Source organism: Schistocerca serialis, chromosome 6, assembly GCF_023864345.2.
Source record: "Schistocerca serialis cubense isolate TAMUIC-IGC-003099 chromosome 6, iqSchSeri2.2, whole genome shotgun sequence".
NCBI classification, from domain to species: domain Eukaryota; kingdom Metazoa; phylum Arthropoda; class Insecta; order Orthoptera; family Acrididae; genus Schistocerca; species Schistocerca serialis.
Genome location: NC_064643.1, coordinates 163034531 through 163050478, shown reverse-complemented (window position 1 = coordinate 163050478; position 15948 = coordinate 163034531). Strand labels below are relative to the sequence as shown.

At 40.7% G+C, this 15948-nt stretch overlaps 1 protein-coding gene across 1 annotated transcript in view; it reads left to right on the top strand.

Moving 5' to 3' along the window:
• Positions 1–12485: 12485 nt before the first annotated feature.
• Positions 12486–15948, top strand: part of LOC126483648 (stathmin-4) — a 32503-nt gene continuing 29040 nt past the window's right edge. The window contains exons 1-2 of the mRNA XM_050106705.1: positions 12486–12640; positions 14562–14659. Of these exons, the coding sequence (XP_049962662.1) occupies positions 14638–14659 (22 nt within the window). The 5' untranslated portion in view covers positions 12486–12640; positions 14562–14637. The remainder of the gene's footprint in view (positions 12641–14561; positions 14660–15948) is intronic.

The following is a 15948-nucleotide window of genomic DNA, read 5'->3' as shown; positions in this document are numbered from 1 at the left end:
AAGTGAAACAAGTAGGTAATCGTGACTGGCGGACCTCTTACCTAAAGCCTGGGTGAGCCAGTCACCCAGCAGCACATTAAAATCCTCTCCCTAAAATGTGAGGCAACAAATTGGACAGGACACAAAACCGTAAGACCTTAACCACAGTCGTTGCGTCGTCTTGCAAAATAGAGGGCAAATCCGGTGGCAAGGAAACCCCCGCCCTCTGGTCAGAGAATAAAGGACAGTCAAGTAAAATGTGGCGGACAGTTATCTGGACGCCACAAGCACTGCAGATTGGGGGGTCCTCCCGCCGGAGTAAAAAACCGTGTGTTAAGGGACTGTGCCCGATGCGGAGGCGAGTGAGGAGAACCTCATCCCGCCTGCATGACTGGTAGGACGTACGCCATGGCCGCGTGGTGGCCTTGACCAGACGCAGCTTATTTTCACCGACTGCCAGCCACTCCTCTTCCCATTGACGCATAACACGAAAACGCAAAAGGGAGGTAACAGCATGGAGGGGGACGGCACATTCAACAACGTGAGGGAGGGAACATGCATCTTTGGCAGCCACATCCGCCAGTTCGTTTCCTCTAATACCCACGTGCCCCGGCACCCAGCAGAAAGAAACCTCCTTCCCCTGCCGTTGCAGGTGGAGTAGGGCATCATGGATGTTCTGGACGACCGTATCCGCTGGGTACAAGTGCTGCGTGGTCTGAAGGGCACTCAGGGAGTCAGAACAGATGAGAAACTTAAGACTGGGAACACATCTCATCTACTCCAATGCCCGCAAGATCGCAAACAATTCGGCATCAAAGATGGTAAACGCCGCAGGAAGCCGTAACTTGACGACTCGATCAGGGAAAACCGTTACGGTCGCAGGTTCGAATCCTGCCTCGGGCATGTATGTGTGTGGTGTCCTTAGGTTTGTTAGGTTTAAGTAGTTCTAAGTTTAGGCGACTGATGACCTCAGATGCTAAGTCCCATAGTGCTTAGAGCCATTTGAACTAATTTTATACCTCAGACCGGATTTTACGTGCACAAAAATTTTGGATGTGCTTCAGTACAACTACACAGAGTTCCCAGAACCCTCCCGATGATAACGAAAACACTTTATAGCATATTCATCCGTCCTACGTAACTCCTCACACCGGAATTGTAGGTGCGTATTTTGCGTGTACAAGTAGGGTAACTTTGAACCTCTGTATTCCGGAAACGGATAAAGATATCGAAGATATTTTCAAGGCTGTTCGGGACCGGGATCTTAGGAAAAATATCGCAAAAATAATCGCCTTGGATTCTGCGGCTCGATTTTGGTATCCAAAACGCATACAAACATATCAATAAATTTTCAAGATTGTTCGAGATCGGGATCTTAGGAATGCATCGTACAAATTTCAGCTATTTGCTGTGCATAGGCGTCTCGGAATCCGTGGGTCGGTTTTGATACGGAGAAATGGTAAAAAAAACACTTTTTCGGGGTTCCCTAAGGAACCGCCCTGCGCTATTAGCTTTGAACCTGTGTGTCTCGGAAACGGATAAAGATATCACGGAAATTTTAAAGAATGTTCGAGGTCGGGATCTTAGGAATACATGGTAAAAAATTCAGACATTTTCTGCGCATGACCTTCTTGGAATACGCGGCTCTGATTTGGTTGGTAAAAAAAACGCTTTTTTAGCGGTTTCTAAGGAACCACCCAAGTATTAATAACTATTTTTCAAAAAGCCAAGATTGTACTTCTAGATAAATGGCTAGAGAATATACTGTTAAAATTTGAGCAGTTTGCTGCGGTTATTTATTATGTAGATTTTGCCTCATACTAGATTTTACGTGTAGAAGCAGGGTAACTTTGAACCTCTATATCTCGCAAACAGATAAAGGTAACAAAATAATTTAAAAAAAAAATTCGAAATAGGGATGTTAGGAACAGATCGTAAAAATTTCAGCCATTTGCTCTGCATAGCCGTCTTCGAATCCGCGGCTAGATTTTGGTACGAAAAAGTGGTAAGGAAACCTTTTTCGGGGTTTCCTAAGGAACCACCAATGAACTAATAGTGCCTCCATAATCCTCTTAAGGCCCACCGTAGACCACATCAAGTGCAAAAAGAACCAACCGATGTGCTCCATTTGTTTAAGCAGGATGAGTGTGTAATATTCACACTTTGACCCTATTGCAGGATAGTGACACTAAAACGAGTCTTCTGTTGGGTATACAAATGGTCCCTACCCCAGGGGCTATCCGAAACACTTGACCCTGCCTTTCTATCATCAATAGAATACGAGGTATGAGGCCCGATAGAATACCATTTTTTATGCGTGATGTTTTGGAACGTATTAGGTAGGGCATGCTGTCGCATGCGTATCGATTTCAAGCTGTTTTATACATGGGAGTTCGATTTTTAAAGAATCAGGGTTTTACTGGTGTGATAAATTGTATGTATACGTACATTTCATTCATCGTAATTTATTGACATTGAAGATACTTTTCTCAAAATCTTAGAAGTGCTTCGCATATGTGGCTATTACGAACTATCTGGGATATAACAGCTATTCGTATGTGATACAATTTCAACGTAAATTTCACCAGGTGCTAATAAGAAGAGTGAGAATGCCTTGTTCTTGTTATGTTGCTCGCCGGAACTAGTATTCTGCTTTTAAACACCCCCCCCCCCCCCCCATTTGTAATGCGAAACCAAATAAAACCGTCAAACAAAATATGTGAAAAGATTTGGAATAATGCTAAGGACCGTTCGAACTGCAATTCAGTGTTTTAAGCGCACTGTCCCCAAGCCTTTTTCGTACAAATTCAGACACAATCCGCCTACATCCTTCTTTTCTACGCCATTTTGCCTATTTCGTCAAAATAAACGCGCCCGCTGTTCAGATTAGTGCTATCTGAATATCATAGTTTTGCATCTTGGATGTATCTAGTGTTGTATCGAATGGTACCATGTGGCGTCAAAAACCAACATAACGTTCGTAGGCTTGGCAAGCTATGCTCTTTCTCCCGTCTTCTCTTCCGTTCCCTCCCGTGTAAACGTCTGTTCACAGGTACAAGCGAACGGTAGTGAACAGTAAACTTTGGCAAATTGTCTGTCAATTCTCGTTGGCTTGTGTTCGCTCCGTTGTAAGTAGCAAAAACGGGTAGCGCATGATGCGTAATCTCCGATTGACCACCAGATTAAAATGAATGGGTGGATGTATATTTTTGCGTACAGGCTGGGGGGGGGGGGGGGGTTGTAGTGTGTGTAGCAGTGGGGGTGAGGGGAGGGGAGTGGCAATAGGGAAGGGTTTACATCTATCGACAACGACCGATATTAGTGTCAAATCTTCTATCTTCAGGTCTAGACCGACTGGTAATATTCGAATAGAAAATTCTGGAAACAATCAGAAACGGATATAACTCTTTAGAATCTTCCATAAGGAACTCAAAAGGAAGACTTTTTTGCCCCATTATGTTCTGAAACATTCTACATTTACATGCAATTCACACTTATGTATAGGGTGACCAACTTTTTTAAAAGAAAATAAGGGAGACACTTATATCCATGACAAAAATAAGGGAGGTTTAAGAGCACGGCGAAATTTCACTAAAAATCAAAGCAGTATTTGTAAAAGATAGCTGCATGAAAAAGGAAAATTCATGACAACTTGAAGTTCAGATTTGATTAGATTTGTACTACTTATATTCTGTACAACTGTCCACTTATAACTCATAAGAGAAATTCTCTCTCAGTATGGTATACAATATTCACAAAGAAACTAATATAGCCCTGAACAATTATGTCTAATTCTGTATTTTCATTGCAAAAATTCTTTTTCAAAGCTTTAGGACAGTCTGAATCATTAGTATTTTTAAAATATCTTTATACAGGCTCCCAATTTTTTGAAAGCCTTTCTACAGCAGGTTTGAGAGGTAACCATCTAGTATTTACATGTCCCAGGATTTCAGCCCATTCAATATCAACAAATTCAAAAAATTATTTTAACGTTTTCCTTCGTTTGGCACAACAGGAAAAGCGACTATATATATTTTCAGTACTAACACTTGAACATCTACATACTGTAAACAATTGCCTGCACGTTTTATGGCATTATGAAGCACATTGTTAAAACAACTTGCTTTGAGGATTTTTTCATTCTCATTGTTTAATAGTTTCATGACTGAATGGTGCTTGCCATCATTTATATTGGCACCATCAGCACAGTACGATGATATATTACTGACATTCAAATTATTTGACTTCAGTCACTTTTTTAACAACTTATGAACATGCATTGCAGTTTCATCTGCCTGTTCTAAGAAATCTAACAATTGGTTTTGAATTCCACATAAGGGGTCAAAATGTCGTATTACAACTGGAAACATTTTCTTGTTTAGGTGATTGGAGGCATCTGTTGATAAAGAAAAGAACATGCTACACTTTTTGGGGTCATTTAAAACCTCCAAAAAATCGTTCACACTTCTCGGGGCCAATGCGTTCATAATGTACATTTCAGCTTTAGTTCGCCCGTATGATATTTAGATTCAACGGACATGTTTTTTTGAAAATTTGATTGCACAGTCCAAGCTCCTACAGCTTAGATTGTATTGTAGTGTGTTGCTCACCAGCAATGGTTATCCCGTCGTCGTTTGTTAGGCCTTAGCTCAGGGGGGTATAGCTGAAGAAAGCAGTTATCTTGGATGAAGTACTGACGTCATTTGTTTTGCTTTTGTGACCTACAAGCAAATACAAGAAGTTAACTCAGAAAACTGCTAATTACTACGCGCCGAACAGTAATATATATATATATATATATATATATATATATATATATATATATATATATATATATAGAATACATGGTTATAATTTATCACATGAAATATTCATGTGCTGTACAGAATCGTTCTTGCCGCCATGTGCGACGCTAAACTCACGTTTGCAGATTGAGCAGTTTCCTTTATAAGCATTTGACCGTGCTGGTCTTATCCAGGCATTTAAAGCTTCCCACTCTGTAAGATATGTACACACATACGTTTTTTTCTTTTTTGGTGGCGTTTTATCTTCGTCCTCGGTGGCCATCATAAAATCTTGAACAACGATTCACAGTTAAGCACTGGCACTGAAACGAAGTCACGTCTAACTGCCAAGCGTCGGTTGAACATTTCTAAGATAATCGATAGACACAATATCGACATAGAATCAGTTGTCCAACGTTTCAACGAATTCTGGCCGTGCGCGCAAATTTTAAATGCTTGAAAAAAAAACAGTTAAAAACTGGAGAAAAACGCCCAATGAGCCCGAACGTACGTGAGCTGGGAGATTATGAAAAAAATATGTTCACGTACGGAGGAGCGCGGAAAATACGAGAGTTGGTCACCTTACTTATGTGCCTGGCAGAGCGTTCTTCGAATCACCTTCAGACTATTTGTCTACCGTTCCACACACCAATAGCGCGTAGGAAAAATGAACATTTGAATCTTTCCATTCGAGCTCTGATTCTTCTTATTTTATTATAATGGCCATTTCTCCCTGTGTATAAGGTGCGATCAAGAATTTCTGTTTTTAGGGTGTTGATGCAGCTTATATACAACCCACTGCCTCTCCGATGCGGGTATATAAGCACCGACATACAGGAAGAGTCCTTCGAATGGGACCTTTCTGATCGCCCCTTACAGACTCACGACAATAAAATCATGTCGTATCCAGAGGTGATTGCAATTTCGTGAAAAGCTCTCGCTGCAACGTGCAACGCCTTTGTTTCAATGATTCTCATCCCAGCTTGCTTGTAATCCGTGGGACTCTCTCCTATTTCGTGACAGTATAAAACGAGCTGAGCTGCCCTTAGGACTTTTTTGATGTTCTTCATCAATCCTACCCGGTAAGGATTCCGCGATGGACAGCAAGAGTATAGCAGAGAACGGGCAAGTGTAGTATAGTCATAGAGTAAATATAAATATCTCTGGAGTGAGCATTCACATGCACAGAACAGATTTTGTGTTGTCAACATATATTGCCGGCCTCGTCACGTGTTCTCGGGACGTCGTATGTTTATCCTTATAGCGCGCTGTATATTTCGCATGTCACTACATCCCTAGTACAGACGGATTCTTTTCGTACGTGTCGTGGATTATTTATATATGTTGCGCAGATATTTTAACAGTATCCATTTGATACCTGGAATAATCCAACTACCTAACTTTTAAGGGCAAATGATATTGTATTCTGCTTCTTTGCGATAGGTGTCAGTTCAGATGCACTCGATTTTTAGTAGTTTTCGGTATGATGCGGCACTTTATAGTATTACAGAGCCTGACGTACATTTTTGCCGTGATAGTCTTGCAAAACGACTTGACAGTACGCTAGTACTTTAGGAAGTGTCCGAAAAACACCGAATTTGCCACACATTAGCGATTATATCCCTGCTAATTCGTCCTTTTTTTCTGCTATTTCTGCGTATTATTTTCTCGTTTTTGCGACCTAAGGCACAATTTTTCTTACTGGTGACACTTTGAAGTGTTTATTTAACGTATTTTACGTACTTGCTCACAGTTTATTAAATAAATAGTAGACTGAGTAAGGGGAAAAAAGGCGATCGGAGAATAAATGTACTGTAAAGCAAATACAGTTGGTCATGTAACAGTCAACCCATATAACACCATTAAGGGAAGTGGAAAGTGACACAAATGAAAGAGTTTGGGGACATGTTTACTAATATTTTACGCTTCTTAATCAAATGGTGAAGAAAATAAATTGAAGGCAAAATACACCAAAGAAGATGAATGTGTACTTTGATTAGCTACACTACTGTGTTTTTTATTTGATTTGTGCAGAAAATGTATTTAAGCTGAATGCAGAAATTGGTAGTAGATGCTGTGGAAAATTAAAAATAGTTTGTTCAAATGGCTCTGAGCACTATGCGACTTAGCTTCTGAGGTCATCAGTAGCTTAGAACTTAGAACTAATTAAACCTAACTAACCTAAGGACATCACATACATCCATGCCCGAGGCAGGATTCGAACCTGCGACCGTAAAAAATAGTTGGTATGGCATCTCCCTTCAGCCACACACGTCCATATTTTTCTCTGTCTAAACACTCCCCTTCAAAGCGTTTTGAACATACTTTGGAATATTTTGTGGGAACAAAATTAGTCCTCCTTGTTTTCTGGAGCCACATCTTTGCTCGTTGTTCATCCTTCGGGAAACTAAAATATAAATCACATATAATCATTCTCCATGTCCTAGACACACTTAACATGGTCTCCTACTGTAATTTTATAGTAAAGAAAAAGGTTTGGACACACATATTATACGAAGACAATTACAGACTCCCACTCTATTGAATTTATATGTCTCCCGTCTTTCAAATCTATATACATAATCGACAAGTCACTGATAAATGTATGAAGGATAGTATTTGCTGAAACAACTAACCATTCCCTTTACTGTTCCACTAGCAAATTTACGAAAGGAAGTGATTGTTTGTAAGCTTTTGTACGAGCCGTAATATCTATTATATAGTCATAAAATCGTAGAAAAATAGGTCTTCAGAATCAAGCCTTAATTATTGTGCGTCTCGAAATTTTTAAACATAGTACCCATGAAAAGTTACTATCCCTCATTTCACATATTTTTCTTTGCATCCGTAGCAACAACAGTAATTCACCATCGCTATTACACCATCAACAAACGGTGAAAACACAACAAAAACTCTTGACATTATAAACTTCAAACTCTGCGGAAAGCACACTCGCACAGCGAAGTCCCGAAAACACGTGACAATCCTGGTTTAATGTTGACAACATGCGCAGAACGCAATGCTCACTCCAGAGATATTTACTCTATGAGTATAGCAAACGTGTTGATGTTCTAAGTGTTCTACCAATAAAACGCAGTCTTTGGTCTGCCTTCCCCATAGCATTATCTGTGATCGTTCCAGTTTAAGTTGTTCGTAATTGTAATCCCTAGAGCATTAATTGGATCGACAGCCTTTAGATTTGTGTGATCTATCACGTAACCGAAATTTAACAGATTTCTTTTAATTCTCCTGTGGGTAATCTGAAAGTTTTCCTTGTTCAGAGACTACAGTCACTTTTCGCACCTTACAGACATCGTGTCTAAGTCATATTGCAATTGGTTTCGGTCTATTGATGACTTAACTAGATGGTAAATGACAGCATCATCTGCAAACAGGATTACTCAAATAGTCTCCTAGATCGTTTATACAAACAGGAACAGTAGACGGCCTATAGCACTTTCTTTGGGAACGCCACACATCACTTCTGTTTTACTCAGTGGGTGTCCGTCGAGTACTGCGAACTGTGACCATTCTGACAGGAAATTACGAATCCAGTCGTACAACTGAGACGATACTCCATAGGCACGCAATCTGATTATAAGACATTATCCATCTTCCCATTACACATACAAATATAGGTGAATAATTACGTTTGTTAAATAGAAACATTTTCCATCCGAATTTCTCGGACAACATCTTCAACCTGTCGACTAATCCGGAGATATTACCTTTAGTTTGTCGGCACAGGGTGATACAGGAAAATATCTGCACTGTACTGTATACAGGGTCTTACAAAAACGTACGGCCAAACTTTCAGGAAACATTCCTCACGCACAAATAAAGAAAAGATGTTATGTGGACATGTGTCCGGAAACGCTTAATTTCCATGTTAGAGCTCATTTTAGTTTCGTCAGTATGTACTGTGCTTCCTCGATTCACCGCCAGTTGACCCGATTGGAGGAAGGTAATGTTGACTTCGGTGTTTGTGTTGACATGCGACTCATTGGCCTACAGCACTAGCATCAAGCACATCAGTACGTAGCATCAACAGGTTAGTGTTCATCACGAACGTGGTTTTGCAGTCAGTGCAATGTTTACAAATGCGGAGTTGGCAGATGCCCATTTGATGTATGGATTAGCACGGGGCAATAGCCGTGGCGCGGTACGTTTGTATCGAGACAGATTTCCAGAACGAAGGTGTCCCGACAGGAAGACGTTCGAAGCAATTGATCGGCGTCTTAGGGAGCACGGAACATTCCAACCTATGACTCGCGACTGGGGAAGACCTAGAACGACGAGGACACCTGCAATGGACGAGGCAATTCTTCGTGCAGTTGACGATAACCCTAATGCCAGCGTCAGAGAAATTGCTGCTGTACAAGGTAACGTTGACCACGTCACTGTATGGAGAGTGCTACGGGAGAACCAGTTGTTTCCGTACCGTGTACAGCGTGTGCAGGCACTATCAGCAGCTGATTGGCCTCCACGGGTACACTTCTGCGAATGGTTTATCCAACAATGTGTCAATCCTCATTTCAGTGCAAATGTTCTCTTTACGGATGAGGCTTCATTCTAACGTGATCAGATTGTAAATTTTCACAATCAACATGTGTAGGCTGACGAGAATCCGCACGCAATTGTGCAATCACGTCATCAACACAGATTTTCTGTGAACGCTTTGGCAGGCATTGTTGGTGATGTGTTGATTGGGCGCCATGTTCTTCCACCTACGCTCAATGGAGCACGTTATCATTATTCATACGGGATACTCTACCTGTGCTGCTAGAACATATGCCTTTACAAGTACGACACAACATGTGGTTCATGCACGATGGAGCTCGTGCACATTTCAGTCGAAGTGTTCGTACGCTTCTCAACAACAGATTCGGTGACCGATGGATTGGTAGAGGCGGACCAAGTCCATGGCCTCCACGCTCTCCTGACCTCAACCCTCTTGACTTTCATTTATGGGGGCATTTGAAAGCTCTTGTCTATGCAACCCCGGTACCAAATGTAGAGACTCTTCGTGCTCGTATTGTGGACGGCTGTGATACAATACGCCATTCTCCAGGGCTGTTATCAGCGCATCAGGGATTCCATGCGACGGAGGCTGGATGCATGTATCCTCGCTAACGGAGGACAATTTGAACATTTCCTGTAACAAAGTGTTTGAAGTCAAGCTGGTACGTTCTGTTGCTGTGTGTTTCCATTCCACGATTAATGTGATTTGAAGAGAAGTAATAAAATGAGCTCTAACATGGAAAGTAAGCGTTTCCGGACACATGTCCACATAACATATTTTCTTTCCTGAAAGTTTGGCCGTACCCTTTTGTAACACCCTGTATAACTGACAGTGCATTTCACAATTTTTATATTACCGTAGTGCACAGTCCAAAGATATACATCCTTCTTTCAACAGTATAAAAACGCGCAAGTATTCGAGTGGATTTCTACAAAAAAATGTTGTGTGTATTCGATTCTTTTTGGTTCTCGATTCCCAGAAAGTTTTAGTTTCTGCCCATCTCGAATCATAATCGTTGAGGCAGGCAAACCACCGCACCTCGGCAAAATCTGTGGCTCACGGGGACAAGAACAATATACAGCAAAAAATAAAACATTGGAAAGCAAATAGTAATTGACGACAATGATATGTTGCAAGTTCGTAATAATGAACAGCAAACCACAATGGAATACGTATATAAAATTCGTGTGTCAATTTGTAATACGTAAAACTGATTTAATGAAGTGACATAGCGAGAAATATATTCGTCAAACTTTCGAAAATACGTATTATGTTAGAGATCTATTATTAATTTTTCTCGGAATAATTGTGGAGTCCGGTTGCAGCTTCCCTCACAACACGTGGCCCGTAGCACGTGCTGTGTATGTGGATAAAGCGCCTGATTTCAGCCTGTATGTGTGTGGCTCGTCTTACAGATAAGATTGGAAAAGCAAGCGGGGGAGTGTAGCTTTGATGCTGTACACTCCTAAAGAGAACGAAGCGGGCTTGTGCGTCCACCAGCTACTTAGTTTTGAATGTTACGTCTCCCGAAATCACTAAGCAAATAGCGCATACCTTCTGTAGACGCACATCTGTACCTTTTTATTGCCAGAAGAGCTAGCCCACTGTTTACAGAGATCTCTGTGCTGAGAGGACATAAAACACTAACCCAAATAAAATAAATTTCCTCCGTTTCACCTCAGCTAGTAGCAGCATGACAAAGAAGGTTAGTGAACTTCAGCGTATAGGGTACTAATCACACCATGTTGCGTTTGCGCTATCAGGACTGTATTTCTATTCGCAGAACACCTAACCATCTAACTACTGCTAAAAACTTGACAATGGACAATAGCACGTGGAAAACAGTTGGTCTCCTCGGACTGAATTTAGCAGTTGAGTAAGCAATCTTCATGTTCTAGCTAAATGCTGTTCGGTTGCTGCTTGTTAATACCGATGACACAGTAACGGAACCTAACACCGTTTACCCTCTCGAGTTGTTTTTCGTAAAGTCACAGCCGGATGTCCCATGACATTCTACTTTTCCGTTTCATGTACGATATAATCTTGCAGCAGTTGGACAACATTCACTATAAGCGTGTGGGAGAAAAGAAGACTGAAATTAAAATGAATTACGAAAAAGTGGAAACCATTTAAATACCTTATCTGTGGTATCAGACTTGTTCTTTCTGTAACTTACAGCGATAAGAATGCATACTGTTACAAGTTTATTCTTCTTATGGATAAGAAATTGTCATAGATACCAAGACTACAAAGGCATAAGATATTTCTCAACGTCACAAATGCTGCAATTTTGTGACATATCATATAACAATCGCTTCACGAAAGATTGATTTTTATTAGTCGAATACTGAAGTTCGAACTCATTTGATGCGTCGATATACCTTACCTTAAGTACCAACATTCTTTCCTCTGATGTAGAATCAATACATCGATGCTTTGGCGAGGATTCGACATTGTACAGTATTATATGAGGTATCGAACAGCCTTCCTGGAAGTTATTCACTATAAGCAAAGCGCTGATTGATCTCTGTACTTTGTGGTCATCATATAATCTTTAGAAATATTGGGAAATCTTCGGATATCAGATAACAGCCTGAGATTATTCGTGACAACTGAAAGGAAACAGGCGGTCAAGTAATTTCGCCGTATAAACAAAATTCCAGAAAACGTGAAACTGCCGATTATATTCAAGCAGTAGGTAATTCACTTAACTTCAAACTTGTTTTGTTTATCGCCCTAGCAACAGTATGTACAAATAAACAGCTGCTGCTCCGAGTGAGTACAGTTGCGAAGACACGATATTCAGGACGTTGCTCGCTGCATTCGTGATTGCCTCGCAACTGGTGGGTACGAAAGAGCTGAAAATAGATTTGAGTTAAATTCTGTCTTTTTTAATTTGTCCGACAGTTTAAATATTGCGCATGGAAGAAATCAACGACGTCTGTCTCACACGAGAAAATTTTTGCTCCCTGCGCGTGAGAAATAAGCATAAAATACGTACTGTGCGGTTACATAGAGTGGGTAATGTTTGTTGTTGATACGGTTTATCATACAATTCATTTATTATAAATAGAATTCCTTTCTTTCAAACACGTTTAAGCCTGCTTAGGCTAGCTGTGGAAATGCACACGCAACTGGTTTGACAGTTAAGCTGCCACGCGGGCTGCAGCCAATCACAGCTGAGAGCGCGGTTTGAGTTTTGAACTAGCCAATGGAGATGTGCCTTGGCTTCAGTGTAGGTGAGCAGCTATGGTGGACAATATAAGCGAAGGATAGCGGTCTGAGCGTGAAGTGTGGCGGCGAGTACTGTGTGAGAAGCTGTCGTGGCGTTCGCACTTTGTTTGGGTTCTGTCAGGTATAGTAGTTTAATGTTATTACCACGGCCTTTCCGTAACGTGTTGTATCTGTCGCTGTGCTTGCTTTTTGTCTTCTCCTGGCTAAGCATAGTTTGTTTACATCGTAGTTTTTATCCAAAGAAACATTTATAAATTAATGAACGTAAGGGACTAGTAAGTACAGATGGCTTATCGTGTTGCGTATTTACTTGGATTTCTTCATCTCTTTCGAGGCGTGAGTGTAAAAACTCATTGAACTTTCGCATTCATGATTTCTTATAATCTCAACATGTTAACATTAATTCACTCTCTATGCTACGCGATTTGAAATAACACTAATGGATTTGAATTTATGGCAGTAAATCTTGTAAAGCTTTTCTGGTTGGCAGTACTTCTCTCCTTGCTATGAAAGAACCACGTTACTTGTTACACGAGGATTTTTTGTGTGTTTTGGTGTCGATTGTTAAAATCCGCAACTCATGATTAGTGGTTGCAATCATCCATAGAGCTAATTACTAAAACATTACATGTCCGGTGTATATATTTGCTGTAATGTCTTAGCGCGTGAAGAACAAAACGAGTGTCATTGCGTCGTTACTGTACCTTCTAGTCTTGTAGCAATGTTTGTATTTATGGCTTCCAGTTCGTTTCCATTGGATGGAAGAGCCAAAAATGTTTCCGTACAGTAAAATGTTCAGACAAATCTATTTTCTTTCCTTACGGAAAATTAGCATGTGACTTACACTTCGTACTATGATAACGAGCATTATTATGTCGACCTGTGCTTGTGTTTTTGTTTAGAGTTTACTGTCCAGGTATTCTGCGAGATGCCCAGTACGGCTGGTTATTAGTTACTTTGTTTCCATACGTAATGCATTATGTAACTTCATGTTACAAAGTAACGTGCAAGAAGAATTTTGTAGATATTTCAATAACTATGCTGCACCATTAGGCATCCGTGATGAGTTGAAGTATGTTCATTGAACGAATATTCAGTACATGATAAACCTGCCCATACATTATCTACAGTGCATAAATCTAACAGGTGAACTTTCTTTGTGTTAAATGTGGACTGCCAGTGTACAGTAGTGAGGTTGATAGAACAATCGAGATATTGTTGAAATATGTGCTATTTCACGGGGGGGGGGGGGTAATTATTGCTACAGATCTAGTGTTTAATTTCATATGCAAAATTGTCAGTGATTCCTCGGCAGTTATGATACTATAATATGATTAACACTATGGTCTTTTTTGGTAATAAGAAACAGAAGTATGTAGGTTTTTTCCCCCTATGATACAGGTTAGTTGATGCAGATCCAAAAATCATACAAGAGAATAGATTCAAAGTGTTTAAGCAGGGAAACTGTTCTCAAATGCAATGTTAAGAAGCCAGAATTTTTGAATGTTCTCATAGATGTTGCTAGAAATTGCAGCAATATTGTATTTCTTCAGTATTAAAAACTCTTTGTTTCTGTGTAAAGAAAAAGTTTCTTCATGTTGGTATGTACCTGTAGGAAGTAACAGCACAACTGTGTGCATTGAAGCTGTGGTAGATCATTGTTTAGGTGCCTGTGAAAGTTTTCAGAAATAATGTATAAATAGGCTAGGGAAGAGAATTATGTACAAGAACGAAATGTGTAAGCTGCAAAGCTACACGTCAATATCAGTAGCTTACTAAACTGCAACCAGATATTAAAAAAAAAATGCAATGACTGTGCAATACTGCACATGCTGTTGCCTGCAAAATTGTGAAGTGTTAACGCAGCATTGCAGGTTTGTAAATTGGAGAAGGGGCCGGAAATCAGAGGGGGGGGGGGGGGGCGGGCTGTAGGAAGGCAGAGGCTAGACGTATTGCAGGTATAGTGCGGACACCTCCCCCCCCCCCCTCGACGGCTGCCGGCTGGCCTGGTCTAGCGATGAATCGATCCTTTCTGCCGGCAGCATTCCTCTCGCAGACGCAGAGCAGCCGCTACCGACCGGAGCAGATTCCAGCACCAAATCACCACCGTCGGACAAAATGGCATCAGCAGACAACGAATGTAAGTACAGCAATATTTAAGTACTCATTTAGCATGGTATCTCTATAATTACACTTTCTGCTTATTTTTTTCTGACTATGCTTTGTTGGACATTCTGACAGCGAGATGCATGTATCATAAGTATTACACGCTTGCTGCATTGCTGTGCCAGCTTGGCTGAAGTAATTGAGGAAGTGTCGTGACATCAGTATATATCGCAGTTTGAAACAAAACGCGTTTGAGATTGGCGCCTTGTGTAGCAGAAACAAAAGGGAGTGTACCTCGTGACCTTCGATGAATCGATTGTCTAGGTAGAGCGTACTGCGTTTTCACTTGTTCCGTGCTGTGAGGTCAATGACTTGTGCTGTGAAGTACTGCCTGGAAGCGCGTTTGTAAACCGACTGTATGTTGTCGCAGTAGTGGCAAAGCAATTGACACCAATCAAGCAAACTTGCATCCATTTTACAACTTGCGGCATCATCATTGCCCTTAAAAATATAGGGCTAGCACCAGTCGTGCATGACAGCAGTCTATTTTCACTATTTCGTACAGTTTTGCACATGTTATGTAGCTAAACGCGAAAATACATACCGAATATCAGGAAAGAGACTTGAGTGTAAATCATAATTATGGCTAATGAAAATTAAATTGAGGTCGGCGCTTCATATAGCAAAGCGAGTGTTGGTAGATATTAGTTCTTTGGCGCAATAGATTTTAAGTGCGTAGGCAATCTTAAAAAATTGTGTACATCTTTCGGAGCTAAGTCACCGTCACCGCACTAACAGTCAGCTGTCAACTTGAATTTTTGTAATCAGATATTTTTATAGTTTTTGCAAATCGCTAGAGGAGAATGGAAAGATGGTTCCAAAATCGCGGGGCACACCCTCCTTGCCCAGAGGATCGTGTTTTTAGAATGTTGCGTTGCTAAAGGAACTTGAAACCCTGATTAGCCGTTCTCGTTTTTAAACTTGTCAGTTTTCAGCTTTGTAACAGACTTTGGTAAGATTTGATAACCTAATACTGGTATTCACAAAACTTCACACTAGTGTTTGTCTAGTAATATTAACACAGATAACACTGGCCTCAAAATATAGTTAACAGCACTGTTTAGGATTCGCCCCTCGTTTGCTTTCTCCATGACTTCCACCATCTATAAATAAACTACTTCGCTGAGTTACTAACGTGCTAACAAGACAACGGAGGAATCCCTTCATTCCTGTTGTAAGACAGGTGGTTGGCTGTTTAACCTTTGCCTTCAGATACGATTAATTTCGTGATACGTGAAAACATTTCGACGATTCTGGCACGAA